This window comes from Cavia porcellus, unplaced genomic scaffold (genome assembly GCF_034190915.1).
Source record: "Cavia porcellus strain 051 isolate PalLab524CR breed Dunkin Hartley unplaced genomic scaffold, mCavPor4.1 scaffold_18, whole genome shotgun sequence".
NCBI lineage: Eukaryota > Metazoa > Chordata > Mammalia > Rodentia > Caviidae > Cavia > Cavia porcellus.
The window spans coordinates 68,766,092-68,779,698 of record NW_026947501.1 but is presented as its reverse complement, the minus strand read 5'-3'; the positions used below and the strand labels follow the sequence as shown (position 1 = coordinate 68,779,698).

The window sequence follows — 13,607 nt, the reverse complement described above, 5'->3', positions numbered from 1 at the left end:
ACGCCGGGGGCTTAGAAACAGAGCTTCCAGCCCCTGAACTACTGTCCTCCCTCTTCCTCCTTCCCCTTTTCCCTTCCTCGCTCCTTCATTCCCCATCCTTTGTTCCCGGAAGACGCCACCAGCCCTGACTTCTCATCACAGTGAGGCGAGGGTCCAGCTGTGATTCCAGCACTGGGTTCCTATATCTGGGAAGCATGGGAGGTCTGGAGAGGGGTATCTGCCTTTGGCCACTTTTCCACCTGGGCCTGCAGGAACTGTGTTTCCTTCCCACCCATTTTTAGGTGGAGGCCAGGAATCTGTATCTGGAGCCGAAGGCCACTCATGAAGGTGCAGGACGCTGCACACAGTGTAGGTCAGGAAGTGCTGCTTCAGGGAAGGGCAGCCACCAGCGGCAGCCTCTGTCCTGGCCTGGTCCTATCAGCTCAGGCAGCTATGGTGGGGCTTGGGATGTTTCTCGGCAGAGGCTGGGTCTTACCTAGGGCCTGGTATACAGCAGCTGTTGAGACCACACCGGGCAAGGGTGACTGAGCCCTGCTCATCATTGCTGATGTTTAGTGTGGATCAGGTGCTCAGGGTGGAGGGGCTGAAGGTGGGGTGACTGCCTTTGTGTCCCTGTCTGCCTGCAGGTGGGAACTGTGGAGCAGGATTAGCTTGGCCTGAGGAAGAACTGCTTGGAGGAAGAACTCAAGGATGGAACTGGGGTTTGGAGTAATGAACTCCCCATCACTGGCAGCATCCAAGGAGGACCTTGATGATCACCCTAGCACTGAGCACTAAGATAGGTGGACATGGATCTCTAAGGCAAACCAGCCTTCTAGAAGTGTGCAGATGCTACAGAGTGCCGAGAGGACCAGCCTGACATGGTACAGAGCAGCAATAATTAATATTAATAAATTGGCCAGGTCAAGAGGAATGGCATTTCTGTGGAGGATTCGCTTTCTTCTAACAAGTCCAGCTGCCTTCTGGAGTCAGGTCTCCTGGGCTCTTTCTCAGCCACCAGCTTTTCCCCAGAGTCTCTCTTCTGATTAGCACCAGAAGCCCCGCTTTGGCATGGTTCTCCCCATCTGACCACACAGAAGTCACAAAGCAACCACATCTTCCCCTCTCCAGTGTCCCCCTGTGCATAACTAGGGGAGCAGGAAAATCACCTTGCGGCCCCAGCCCTTTTGTAGCTCACTGCTGGTGAAGATGGACTAAGGATTCCAGGAAGAGAGGGACTCCCATCCAAATGCCACCTCAAATAGCAGGTGAGTGTCGGTGTATACGGCCACTGTACTGACAGAAGGGCCATAGTGGCCACCACATCTTCAAACCTCTACACACCTTTATAAAAACCATAGCCTTGGGCAAGTGAGGTCTCCCAACCCCGGAAGCTTCAGCTTCTACCTTCACAAAATGAAAGTGACGACACTGTCTTCTGCCTTCACTTTAAGGAGAGGTTCACGAGAAAATGGACCTGAGCCATAACCTGCTAGAAAGATGCGAACAGAGGCGACACTTGCAGGCCACTGTACCATTTGTTGACTTAGAAAACACTCAGGTGGCAGGAGTTCTAAAAGATGCCGCACAGATTATATATGCTTCCTTATGGTTTTTCCTGGTTATGAGCACTAGTGAAATGTAGATTACAAGACGTGACGGGGGAAAAAGCGCCTAGAGTCCTCAAGAAAAATGACAGCAGATAATATTTCACATCTCAAGTACTTTGTCTAATTTATACCTCTCAGCAGGTGGGCAAGGGAGGTTTATGTCATTTCCTTTTGGCAGACCAGGGAGTGCTGGTTCAGGAAGGTTAAAAGAATCATCCAACACGAGGTGGCCGAGCTGGTACTTAACCACGGTGCTGCTGGCTGAGAGACAGGAAAGGGATTATGCCTTTGACGCTGTGTATCTCCAGGGCAAAAGCGTTTTGCTCTTTCAGGCCTCTGTTGAATGCTTCTGATTCCTCAAAGTCCTGCTCTGAGCTGGACCCAGCTCTCTAGCACAGGGGCTGAAGGGACCCCCGAGACTGCCCCCAGCCCATTGCGAGCTTCGCTTTCCTCTTCTGACCATGAGCGCACTTCTGCCTCCTCAGTGAGGCTTGCTTGGGAATGTCCTGGGTCACTAGGTGGACACCCTCAGCTTGGCGCCCGTGTGACAACAGCCTCTTCTGCGCTCGTCTCCTTTGCTCTGCTTGCAAACACAGGAGAGGTGGGCACAGAGAGAAGGAGAGAAGGCGGCAGACACACAACTAAGCTAGGAAGAAATCTGAGTTCCTCCTCGTAGGGGGTGGCAGCAAGAGAGAACTGGCCACAGAGAGCGCCTGGCTGACTGTCCCAGGCTCACCAGTGTCCCTCCGCTCCCTCTCTGTTCCACAATAGCAGAGCTGTTGGGAAGGTGAAAAGAGAAAGTGTCCCAGGGCACCCAGCACTGCCCACAGAGAAGAATCAGGGTGACTGACGTCCCCTCCCGTGTCCTTTGGGCCAGTCTCAGGCTGGCCCGGCCCCACACACAGGCTGCAGCTGGGTGACAAAAAGAGGTCCCTTACCTTTCACAGCTCCCGCCTCATCATGTTTCTCAAAGAGCAGGTATTGTGGGCTGTCGGGGAGAAAGGGAAGGCTCACTAGCTGGATGAGGGCAGGGACCATGATCATCCCAAACAGGTATGGCCAGGTGCTCTCCTGCAGGAGAAGAAAATGGGTCACTTGGGAGCCTGGGCCCTGGGCAAAGCAGTTGTGACTCTGGCAGGCTTCCTGGGCAGCATGACCTCAGGAGCCAGGGAGGCCACATCCTGGGTACAGTGCATTTCCCATGCACAAGTGAGTGCCCATGAGACAGTGACCTGCGCGCCACCACTTTGGAAAGCAGGTGGCTGAGGGTGGTCATCACTTAGGGGGTGCCAGGGTGGGCTGACACTTCAGACTGTGGGCCACTGTGGTGAGCCTGAGGGCGTCCTCGGAGCTCTTCTCTCCTCAGCACGGCCATGTGCTGCCATTGGCAGGGCTCCCACAATGCCTCGATGGTGTGACCTGCACCCAGCAGGTGTGCAGAGGGGAAGCCTGTGCCATCATCGTGCTGCCTGTGAAGCCACGGCACAAGGCCAGCTCACCACAAGAAAAGTGGCCAGGGCTTTCCCAGGGCACAGAACTGGGGTGCAGGCTGACCTCCGGGAAGGAGGGCATCTCTTGTGCTGGCATACTGTGGGGCCAACAGGCACCACTCAAGGAGCTCTGTGCTCGTCTCTTTAGCTTTGCTTGCAAACACAGGAGAGGTGACAAGCAGCGAATGGTGACAGTCACCTGCGATGCCACAGAACCGCAGGGTGGAGTCCAGTACCGATGTCACTGAGGTGGTCTTCCTTTTCTGCCGGTTTCTTACCCAGGTTACAAGTAAGCCCTCACTGTGCACCCGGGAGAGGAGGAATCGACCTCTAGGCAGTTCCCGGGGGAAGCGGGTTGAAAGCCAGCGGTCCCCCCAAGTTCCTGGTATGTCCCTGAGAGACCCTGTGCGAGTTCCAGGACCCTGCCAGGGTGGAGCTACAGGGACCCAGAAGTGCAGAGCAGCATGAGAAGGGGCCTGCCAAGGGTGGAGGCCAGGGCTGGTCCAGTCCTGGTCTCCTCGGTGCTTTTAGTCCACTTCCTTTCTGAACCTAGAGCCGATGTCTGTTCACAAAACACTGTCAGTTCCACAGTCCTGCTTCCAACTGAAGGACAGGCAAGATCAAGGCTGGCTGCTCCATTTGGGGACCTCTAGCTAAAAGGAGCAAGCAAAGTAGGGGCTGCCAAGGGCAGAGGGAGCAGACAGCAGGAAAGGAGCTCACGGCATGGGGCTTCCTTTGGGGGTCAGAAAATATTCCCCAATTATGTAAGGCTGGTGGTTGCCTGGCTTTGTGAATTGCACAGGCTGGGCTCCGAGTGCAGGTTACAGGCATGCACCACTATGCCTGGCTGTACTCAGGTACTTTAAAGCACCAATGCCCAGCACTATGCAAATGCTATGTACCTAGTTGTTACGCTGCATTATTTAGGGAATGGTGCAAGAAAGAAGGTCTCACATGGTCAGGACAGATGCAGTATGGTCTGAATATTCTGATCCATAGTTGGCTGATTCTGTGGAAACTCAACCCACTAAAGCGGAAGCCTGACGCGGCGTCATTGCCTCTGCAGTTTATAAAACTTTAATCTGACTCTGGGGATACAGCTTGATTTTCAAAGGGATTAGTGCATTTAATCTCCTTCACATCACTGTGGACCTTCCCAGAAAGGACCAGGTTTTACAATCCATGACTTGGTGGTTTTTAGAATATTCACTCAAGCCCACCAAGTTTTACAATCCATGACTTGGTGGTTTTTAGAATATTCACTCAAGCCCAGCCTGTGGAATTCAGCAACTTAGTGAGACCTCGTCTCAAAGGAAACAATAAAAAGATGTAGCTTAGAGCAGAGGCTCTGAATTGAGTTCCCAGTACGAGGACAGATGCAGGCATGTGTCAGTTATTGCACTGGATGAAACTGACACAGCTGTGTCCACCTAAGAAAGGTGGCTTCGTTAGCTGTCTGGGTGCGTCCTGCTGTGGCACAAACTGGGTCTCACTGCAGAAGAGCACTGGTCAGTGAATGCTCATGGAGCCCCTCTGGCCATGCCATCCCCTGCAGCCCTCCAGGGAAGGGCCTGCTTTACAGAGCCCTGGGTGGAGTGTGGTGGGCCACCTTGCCCACTGGGCATGCGGGAGCAGTCTGTGGCCATCTCTGCACTGGACCCTAGAGCTCACTGTCCAACCAGTAAAATATGGAGACCCTCCACTCATCACAGCAATGTGTCATCCTAGAGTGACTGTTTTTGCTGTGTGTTCTGGGCCTGATGGTTCACCGCAGTGATGACAGGATCCCAAGAACCCCAGGCCAAAGGGTCAGCTTCCCACCGCTCTCTGTGAGACAGAACAATGAAGCAAGTGTCCAGCCTGGAACCTATTGTCCCGATTTCCGAGTCACACTGGTCAGAACCACACACATGGCCTGCTTTGTTCCCAGGCTTCTCTCCGTGGTCCCTCCCTGTGGGTCACCTGTAGTCAGAACATCATCCTCCGGACAGCGTGCAAAGGAAAACAAGGACAGGCGCTTGTCCTAAGGCTGGCACTAGCAGAGGGCCCCAGCACACAAACAGGCTTCTGAACGTCTCTATTCTGGGGATCTGTAAGGTGTCAGGCTTGCTTTTTCAGTGGCCAGGGCTGGACCTGGTTCCCAGTGAGCTCTGTGACCTCAGATGTTAGCTGGAAACACAGGAGCCTGTGGCCACAGAAAAGCAATCAATTTTATGGCAGACCCTCGTTCAAATTCTGCATCTGCTGCTTTGTACCAATGGGGCCTGGAACATACTACCTATTCTTTCTCGAGTCAGTTTTCTCAGCTAGCAAATCAGAACAGAAAATAGCATTTATTTTAGGAGGGCAGTGGTGAGAGGAGAGGGCTTATTTCCTGGCATGGACCTGGAACATGGTAGGAACTCAGTGAATGATGGTTCTTTTCCCATCTTGCCTCAGTCCAGTCAACCTAAATCCTAACACAACAAAATCCTAACACAAAAGCTGGACTGAGGCCAGATCTGCGGCTCCTGAGCTCAGGGACCCTGGCATGTGGGTGCTGCATGGAACCTACCTCTCAGGAGCTTGATGACAGGCTCACGGTACTCAGTATGCGCCCGAGCCACGCCCCTCCTGCTTCTGTACTCTCCCCTCCTGTGGCTTAGGCCCAGCTACCTGGTGTCCTGACCTTGGAGCTCTTTGCCACAGGTCCAGTCTGAGAAGGCTGTGTGTTTCCAGACTTCTTCCAGTCCTAAGTGCAGCAACGATGCTGACAAGAGCATCTGCCCCCTGCTCTTCCTGAACCAGAGGGCTCACCCAGCACTACCATGTTGCCAGGCATTCCACGTGTCCAGCCTCGACTCTTCATGGCTTCTGTCCCTTCCCAGTCAGCCCAGATATGGAGCTGCTGGAGACAGAGCCCGAATGCCCACCACCCAGTTCTGGGCACCGTTACTTGGTCCTGTGGGGATGGAGAGCTCCAGCCTATGTGCTCGCGGCTTCCTCCTTTCCTGTAGAACACTGGTGAGCATACACGGCCCCCTCCTTCCCAGGGGACCAGCTCAGCCTCCCTCTGACTCTGGGGATACAGCTTGATTTTCACAGGGATTAGTGCGTTTAATCTCCTTCACATACTGTGGACCTTCCCAGAAAGGACCAGGAAGGTCAGAGGGCAGCAGTGCATGGCAAGGCAGCAGGCGAGCAGCCCAGCATGGACCCTGTTTCCAGTGGCTCCAAGTGCCCTGTTCCCTGATGCCACTGTGCCTTGGCACTTACGGCTCTCTCTACTGGGAGACCTGAGCCTTCTCCTGCCTGATTGGCAAACACTTGCTTCTGCCTTTAGCCCAGCACTCCTGCAGGGGTCTCCCGCAGACAGTTAGAGGACACACACCTCTCTTCAGCCCAGTTAACAGGGCACTGGGTAAATGTTTCCTCAGTGCCTGCTGCATGTGCTGGGATCTCTTGCACGAGACCCCACCGGCCACCTGTGAGTGTGCAGGGACCACGAGGCAGGGCACTTGCAGAGCTGACTCTGGAGCCTCAGGAGAGAACCTGGGCTCCCTGAGCCACAGACCTCAAAGCCTTGGGGAGTGGTGGGTGCAATGAAAGGATGTGCGAACCTGCCTTCCCACCCAGCTGGTGCTTGCTGGTGAAGTAACCTAGGGTAAATGACCCAAGTTTTCTACGTCTCACTTTCCTCCTCTGAAAAATGTGGATAATCCCAAGTACCTGTACTTTACCCAGAGCCATGTGTTCAAGGCTTACCCCCAGTCTGGCTCTATTAGAAGGTGGTGGAAACTTTAAAATGTGGGTTTAATGGAAGGTTTAAGTCACCAGGATGCATCCTTGAACAGGGCATGGGTTGCTGGTCTCTTCCACTGTTTTGCAGTTTCTGGCCATGAGACAAATGGGCCAGCTCTGCCTTGCATTCCTGCCATGAGGTGCTGCTCACCACAGAACCAAAAGCAACAAGGTCACCTGGTATGGAATGAAATGTGTAAAACAGTTGGGCCTGCATGAACCTTTCCTCTTTTTAAGTCATTTCAGATATTTTACTACAGTAATGGAAAGCTGACTAATGCTTTATAGGGCTGTTGTGATTGAATGAGTCCAGTGCTTGTTTGACATGTGCCTGGCCTGGGGTGATAGCAAGTTAATTACCATGTTAATTACCACACTAATTACCATGATAATGTCATTTCTTGCCTCTGTTTCCAGAAGAAAATGAAGAGCTTAGACTAGGTGGCTGTGCTGTTCCTTCTACAGAAACCAGAATGTAAATAAATGCTTTGAGAGCAGGACTCACGAGGCCCTAGATTTCCTGGTGTGGGTTTGGTAAATGATGAGGTTTGGAAGCTGGAGAACACTTCCAGAGTTCTTCAAGAAGAAAACAATGCTTTGTAGGGTGAGTTTCTTAGAACAAGTAGGGGCTTTAAAGTTGTGCACATTCGGAAGTCATAGGTATAGGCAAAGACTTTCTGAACAAAACTCCAATTGTATGAGAAATAACACTGCCAGCTGTTTGTCTCCCACAGGACTAATATCTCAAATATACAAAGAATTCAAAACATTAAGACCACCCCAAATAAAAGACTCAAACAAAAATGAGCATCTGAAATGAATAGATGCTTCGCAGAAGAAGTACAAATGGCCAGTAAACACAAGAAAAAATATTCAACAACCCTGGTTGTTAGAGAAACAAAAATTAAAACAACTTTAAGATTGCATTTTATACCAGAAATAATGACTATGACCAAAAAGCCAAATAATAACATGTGCTAGCTGTGGCAAAAAGGGACCCTCTACTTGGTCGGTGGGAATGTAAACTGGTACACACATTATGCAAATCAGTAAGGAGATTTCTCGGAGAACTAAAGATAGAAATTCCATGTGACCCAGTTATTCCCTTTTTACATATCTTCCCAAAGAGCTAAATACTTCATTTTACAGTGATGCATGCATGGCAATGTTTATAGCAGCATAAGTAATAATAGCTAACAAGTAGAAGCAGCCAGTATGCCCAGTAACAGACAAATGGATAAAGAAAATGTGGTATTCTGTGTGACTTGTACCCTTTTTCTGTTTTTTTTTTCTTTTTTCTCCTTAAATAAAATTAAAAAAAAAAAAGAAAATGTGGTAGCCATTACATCATACAGTACTACTTGGCTCTAAAGAAAGATAAATTCAAGACGTTTGTAGGAAAGTAGACATACCTGGAAAATAAACTAAGGGACATAAATCAGACCACAGCTTAAATACATGTGGTATCTCTCATTTAAGTAAGGCAGAGTGTAAATAAAGAACAAAACAAAAGATTGACAGAAGGAAACAGAGAGGTAGATCTTTTGCAAATGGGAAGGGATGCAAGAGGCGGAGGGGAATGGGAGGAGAGAGAGGAAGAGAGAGACTTTAAGATGTGCCTGGGTCACGGACCAAAGACCCCCAGTGAATGTAAGCATGTGTGTCACCCAGGTAAACTAATCACCACCACCATCATCATAACACACACTTAGTTCTCACTTAACAACCCACCTGTTTACTGACTGTCACCTGGACTACCACCCAGGAGTGTGGCAGCAGTGTGGTTTATGGCGGTTTCTTCTACAGTACAGAATGGTAATGTCTGCATAGTAGATCTCACAGTACAGTACTGTAGTTTTACATTCTGTCCTATATTGCAGTGCTCCATGAAAAGTGAAGCAAACCAAAGCAAAAGCATCAAGCTGGCATTCCTTCAACCATTTCTTTGTTCTTTGGAATGTACACACTGTATAGAATTCTTCATTTAGCGATCATTTCATTGGCAATCTGGTGGCAGGAATGGAATTTGATTGTTAAACAAAGATTGTCTATAATGAAAATGGGGAATTGGGGTCTAGGGATGGGGGAGGGAGGTGGGTGCGGAGAGAAAGAGGAATAACAAAGAATCAAACTGTGTTATGTACAGGCACCTGCTCCCTGAGATGAATGCAAACTTCATGTATTGCAAATATGTGCTAGTACAATAAAGTTTATAAAAGGGCCACCCTCTGGGAGGGAGAAGTGGGAGCAGAGAGCCCAGGCCACCTCCGCCTCCCACTCTTGCTAAACAAGTCCCGCGGACAACATCTCCTGGCTTCACTTTCCCTGTACAGCCGCCCAAGCCTCAGACTTGCTTGTGCCTAAGCTGAAAAATCCATTTATCAGATATGCCTGCCTCTCAATTCTGTTCCATTGGCCTATTTCCTATTTTTTGCCATAATACACTGTTCTGATAACTAGAGTTTTATTGTAAATCTTAAGTTGGGTGGTACAGGACCTCTGATCTTATTTTTTTCTTTTGAAAATTGGTTCCCCTAGGACTTTTAATTTCTATATAAGTTTTAGAATGAGGTTGTCTATTTTTTATTTTTAAAAACTTCCTGGCTTGCACTGAAGTCATGGATAAATTTGAGGAAAATTGATCTTTCAATGATGTTAAGTCTTTAACTCTTTGAACATGGTATATCTCTCCACTTCTTTAATTGCTTTCGACCGTGTTCTGTCTTTTTCCATGTAATATCTTGCACATATTTCTCACAAATGTGTCCCTATTTCATATTTTAATGCTGTTGCAAATTGTTTTTTCCACTTCTAAGTTTTCATTCCTACTAAATAAAAATACAATTAACTTTGGTCTATTGACTGTATCTTGCAAATTGAATAAACATATTAGTTATAATAAATCTTCCTTTGAATGTTTAGGATTTACTATGCATATAGAAGAAAGTGTACCACCTGTAAATAAGCACAGTTTTAGTTCTTTCTGACCTGTGTGTTTTCTGGGTAGCTTTCACCCTTTATCATATAGGATGGGACCTGCAGGAAAACGCTGAACGGTAGTGAAGAGAGGTGATCCCCTTACTGTTTCAGATCTGAGGAAATGTCTGATTCTCCATGGGCCAGTGTGATGTTGGTTGTAGTGTTTTAGGTTTTACACATCAAGCTGAATCTTTTCTGGTCCTTTTTCTTTCCATGTTTCACTGTGGACACTCCGATTGAGCCATCATGGAGTGTACTAACCTTTGGTCCTACAAAGTGTAAAGCACCCCTAATCCCATAATGCAGGCGTTCCCTATTGGGTATTGCAGCTTTCATCTCTGGAAGTTTGAGTGTTTACATCTCTCATTCTCTTCATCACGTTTGTATTTTCCTCTACTTTCTATTCCACATGGAATGTGCCTACAGTAGTTGTTTTAACATTGCAGCCCCAAAATTCTTGCATCTCCAAAATTTCTAATTATAATTCTACTGATTGATGCTTCTTCAGCTATGGGTTGTATTTTCTTGTTTATTTTTATGTCCAATAACTTTTTATGAAAACCAGTCCCTGTGAATTTCACGTAAGCAGTTCCAGAGTCCCATCTCACCCCATCCCTGTGGGCAGCACTGAGCTTGGTTCTGAGCACCCTGGAGTCCTTGAAATCAGTCCATGTTTTTAGCAGCCCCATGGCCTGGCTTGAGGGGTCTTGAACACCTTTTATTCTGCTAGCTCCATTGTTGAGAGCTCTGCCCGACAGTCACACAGCAGATCATTCTACGGAACTATTTCCAGATGCATCCAAACTCCACATATTGCTTGTTTTACTTTTTATTTTGATGATTCTTCATTGTTCCCCAAGACATGAGGAGAAATGTGCTGAGACCCAGTGTGTGGTCTCCTCCCTCCCTCATCTTCTCCAGGACTTGCCTGTGAATCCTTCTGGGCCACTGCAGGGTCCCTTCACGTGTTTCTCCTCTCTGGTCTCATCTCTGTCCTGCCCTTACTGCTATCCAGTGCTCAAAAGCAGTTTCCTGTATGTCCACTGTTGCGGGGGAGGGGCAATGATGGATGAGGGCAGGAGTCTCTGAACCATTTTTTAGCCTCATCTGACCCCTGTCCACTGCTGGGAACCCCACTTCCTGCCCCCGTTCACTGCAGTAATCCCAGCCACGCTGCACTTTCTCCAGATGGAAAGCCAGGAAATCCCTGCCTTTCCAGCCTCACTGCCCATAATGTACATTTGTCGTCTTGCTGCTTCTGGTCACTGGGATCTCAGCTCCAGGGTCACCCCTCAAAAGAAGCCTTCCTGGACACCCAGGTAAACTGTTCTTCTTCCTTTGGGGCTCTGAGAGGGGCACCTAGAGGACACCTGAAAGGCTCTTTCAGCTCTGGACTGAGCTACCTTTGATGTGCATGGCACTAGGGCTCCTCGCCTGTGACACCTCTATTTTCTTTTTAATACACTTGTGGTTGTGGCTTTTGTGCTGTCTTTGGTGGGAAATAGGTTGGCAACCAGCATGTGAAGCCAATTTTGTTTTTTCAAGTTTGGTTTTGTTTGTCTGGCAAACTGTCAGGGTACTGGAACAAGTCAATCAAAAGTTACTTTCCAGAATGTATGTTTAATAGCAGTTAAACAGGAATGAAGTGGTAATTGTTCAAGAGGTAAACTATCAGGATAAGAAATCAAGGAGAGAATGTGAGTCTTCTGCTCCCGAGAAATACACCCATTCACACTGGAAACATGATTAACATTTTTAACCTCCACATTTGTTCTTCTGTAATCTAAGATCAAAGCCATCCAAGATTTTCTGGGGAAAAATAGGTTAGAACCAAAAGCCTGGTTGTTGTTTGTGGGGGAAAGAGAAGAAGGGAGAGCCAGTTTGGTTTGCACTGTGAGCTTAGCACTTGCTGGGCTGAGCAGCAAGCCAGACAGGTGGGGCTCACTCAGCGGACTCCCAGGGCTAAGCAGCTGTCCCCGGACCTCCAGGACCTGAGGGAGAAACGGCAGAGTGCGCATCGGCCTTGGGGCTCTTGGGCAATTTGGGTGGGAAGAGAAGCCAAAGGAAGACACACAAGGAAGGCATCACAGCACCTCATTTCAAGTTATACTACAACACATCAGTGTAAAAACCACATTGTACGCAGGGAGCACGAAGCTGGCGTGATGCTGAATGGGATTTGGGAAAAGTAAAGATGTACCATGTTTCTTGCATGCCAGGCCAGCAGAGACAGGTCTAGGCAGGAAGAAAAGGCTTTGTGGAGTTTACTGGGGAAAGGTCGGAGTGAGAGGGTAGGTAAGTGATGGGGTAGGAAAGAAACAAGCCAACTCTGGGAGCCAGTTTCCCAGGGATCCCTCAACACCACCCCACCGGGGACACTATTCTCACCAGCGCCTCCCCACCAAACCTTTGCCAGAACAGCACGCAGAGATTGTTCCCACCTCTTGCTTCACTCCCCACTCGCCTTTATAGAAATGCTAATTAACTATGAAGAAACTTGAAATAGATTTTGCAAACTTACAGCCACTCAGGGCTTAGTTTTATAGCAAATTGATTTCTTCATGGCCGCTGTCTCAAATGCCATTTCACAAAGCTTTGGAGAGACCCTTGCTTTGCTCTTGGAATGGCTTTGGATTAGAAAATTAAGTCTCTGTTCATTCTTTCCTACAGTAACATCCGTTATCAGTCTCAAAACACACGTCTTATCAAGAGAAAAGTAACCAGCAAAAGCAAAACTACATTGCTCTGATTTGCACAGAAACCTGAGGAGAGAGTGTCAAATGTAATTTATGGACTCAGAAAATTATTACTTTTTAAAATAATGATGCTTATGGATTTGGGCATTTGGAGAACAGTCCTTTTGTGCAAAAGAAATGCACTTCTTTTTTAGAAGAAAAAGCTAAAGATGTGAGAAGCCAAATTTTATAAATATTTCTCATTATTCTCAATAAAAAGGAGGCGATATGGAAGCTTGGGACATAGAATTAAAAAGAAAAACCTTGAAAAGTGAAATTGTCAGCAGCAGACAGCAAAGTTACAATGCCTTCATTTCACGTGAGGCTGGCTGACTGCAGAATTAGGACTGTGACCCAGAGAGCAAGAGCGGCCGCCCTGTGTCTCCCAAGTCTTCCAAAGGCCAGTGCAGCTCTCTGGAGAAGCTGAGTGCTGGCTCTGCCACTTCCTGGCTGTGTGACTACAGATAAACTACCAAGCCTCTCTGGTCCTCTGCTGCCTCATTTGTAAAATTAAGTACACACAGAGGGCCTCACAGGCAGGGGCTGCTTCAGATGCATTAAGAGAAATAATCATCCAGAGGTGTTTGGAAGGCAGTGTCTGCATTTCAGAAGGGCAGATCAATTTCTCCCACGTTTGTCTACTTGTGGATTCTCTGATCCTGAAGTCCTGTAGGTCCAGGAGGCTGACTTTTGTCTTGTAAAGTCCTTTACAGCAGCCCCGGAAGCACAGACTTGGGGACTGTGACAGTTGCTGTGGTTCACAGGTTCCATGATTTGCATTCTTCAAACTCTAGATGTTTAAATTCTTAGGAGTCAAGTCGTGGTCAAGTTATTCTCCTGTGGGACACTGATGCAGAGGGACAGGTCCTAAAGCCGCAGGGTCCTTCTGCTTGCAGCCCTGGGCAAGAGGCAGTGTCAAAGCCCAGACATAGTGGCTGGGGATTTAGCTCAGCGGCATAAGCTCCTGCCTTGCAAGCAGGGAGTCGTTACTTCGATCCCCAGTACCGAAAAAAAGGAAAAAGACAAAAAAAAAA

At 48.4% G+C, this 13,607-nt stretch overlaps 1 protein-coding gene across 7 annotated transcripts in view; it reads right to left on the bottom strand.

Annotated features, from left to right (window-relative positions):
• Slc2a9 (solute carrier family 2 member 9) overlaps positions 1–13,607 on the bottom strand; it is a 138,445-nt gene that overhangs the window by 55,360 nt on the left and 69,478 nt on the right. For all 7 annotated transcript variants that reach the window (XM_013146559.3, XM_013146558.3, XM_013146562.3 and 4 more), the window contains one exon: positions 2,528–2,660. In XM_013146559.3, the coding sequence (XP_013002013.1) occupies positions 2,528–2,660 (133 nt within the window). The remainder of the gene's footprint in view (positions 1–2,527; positions 2,661–13,607) is intronic.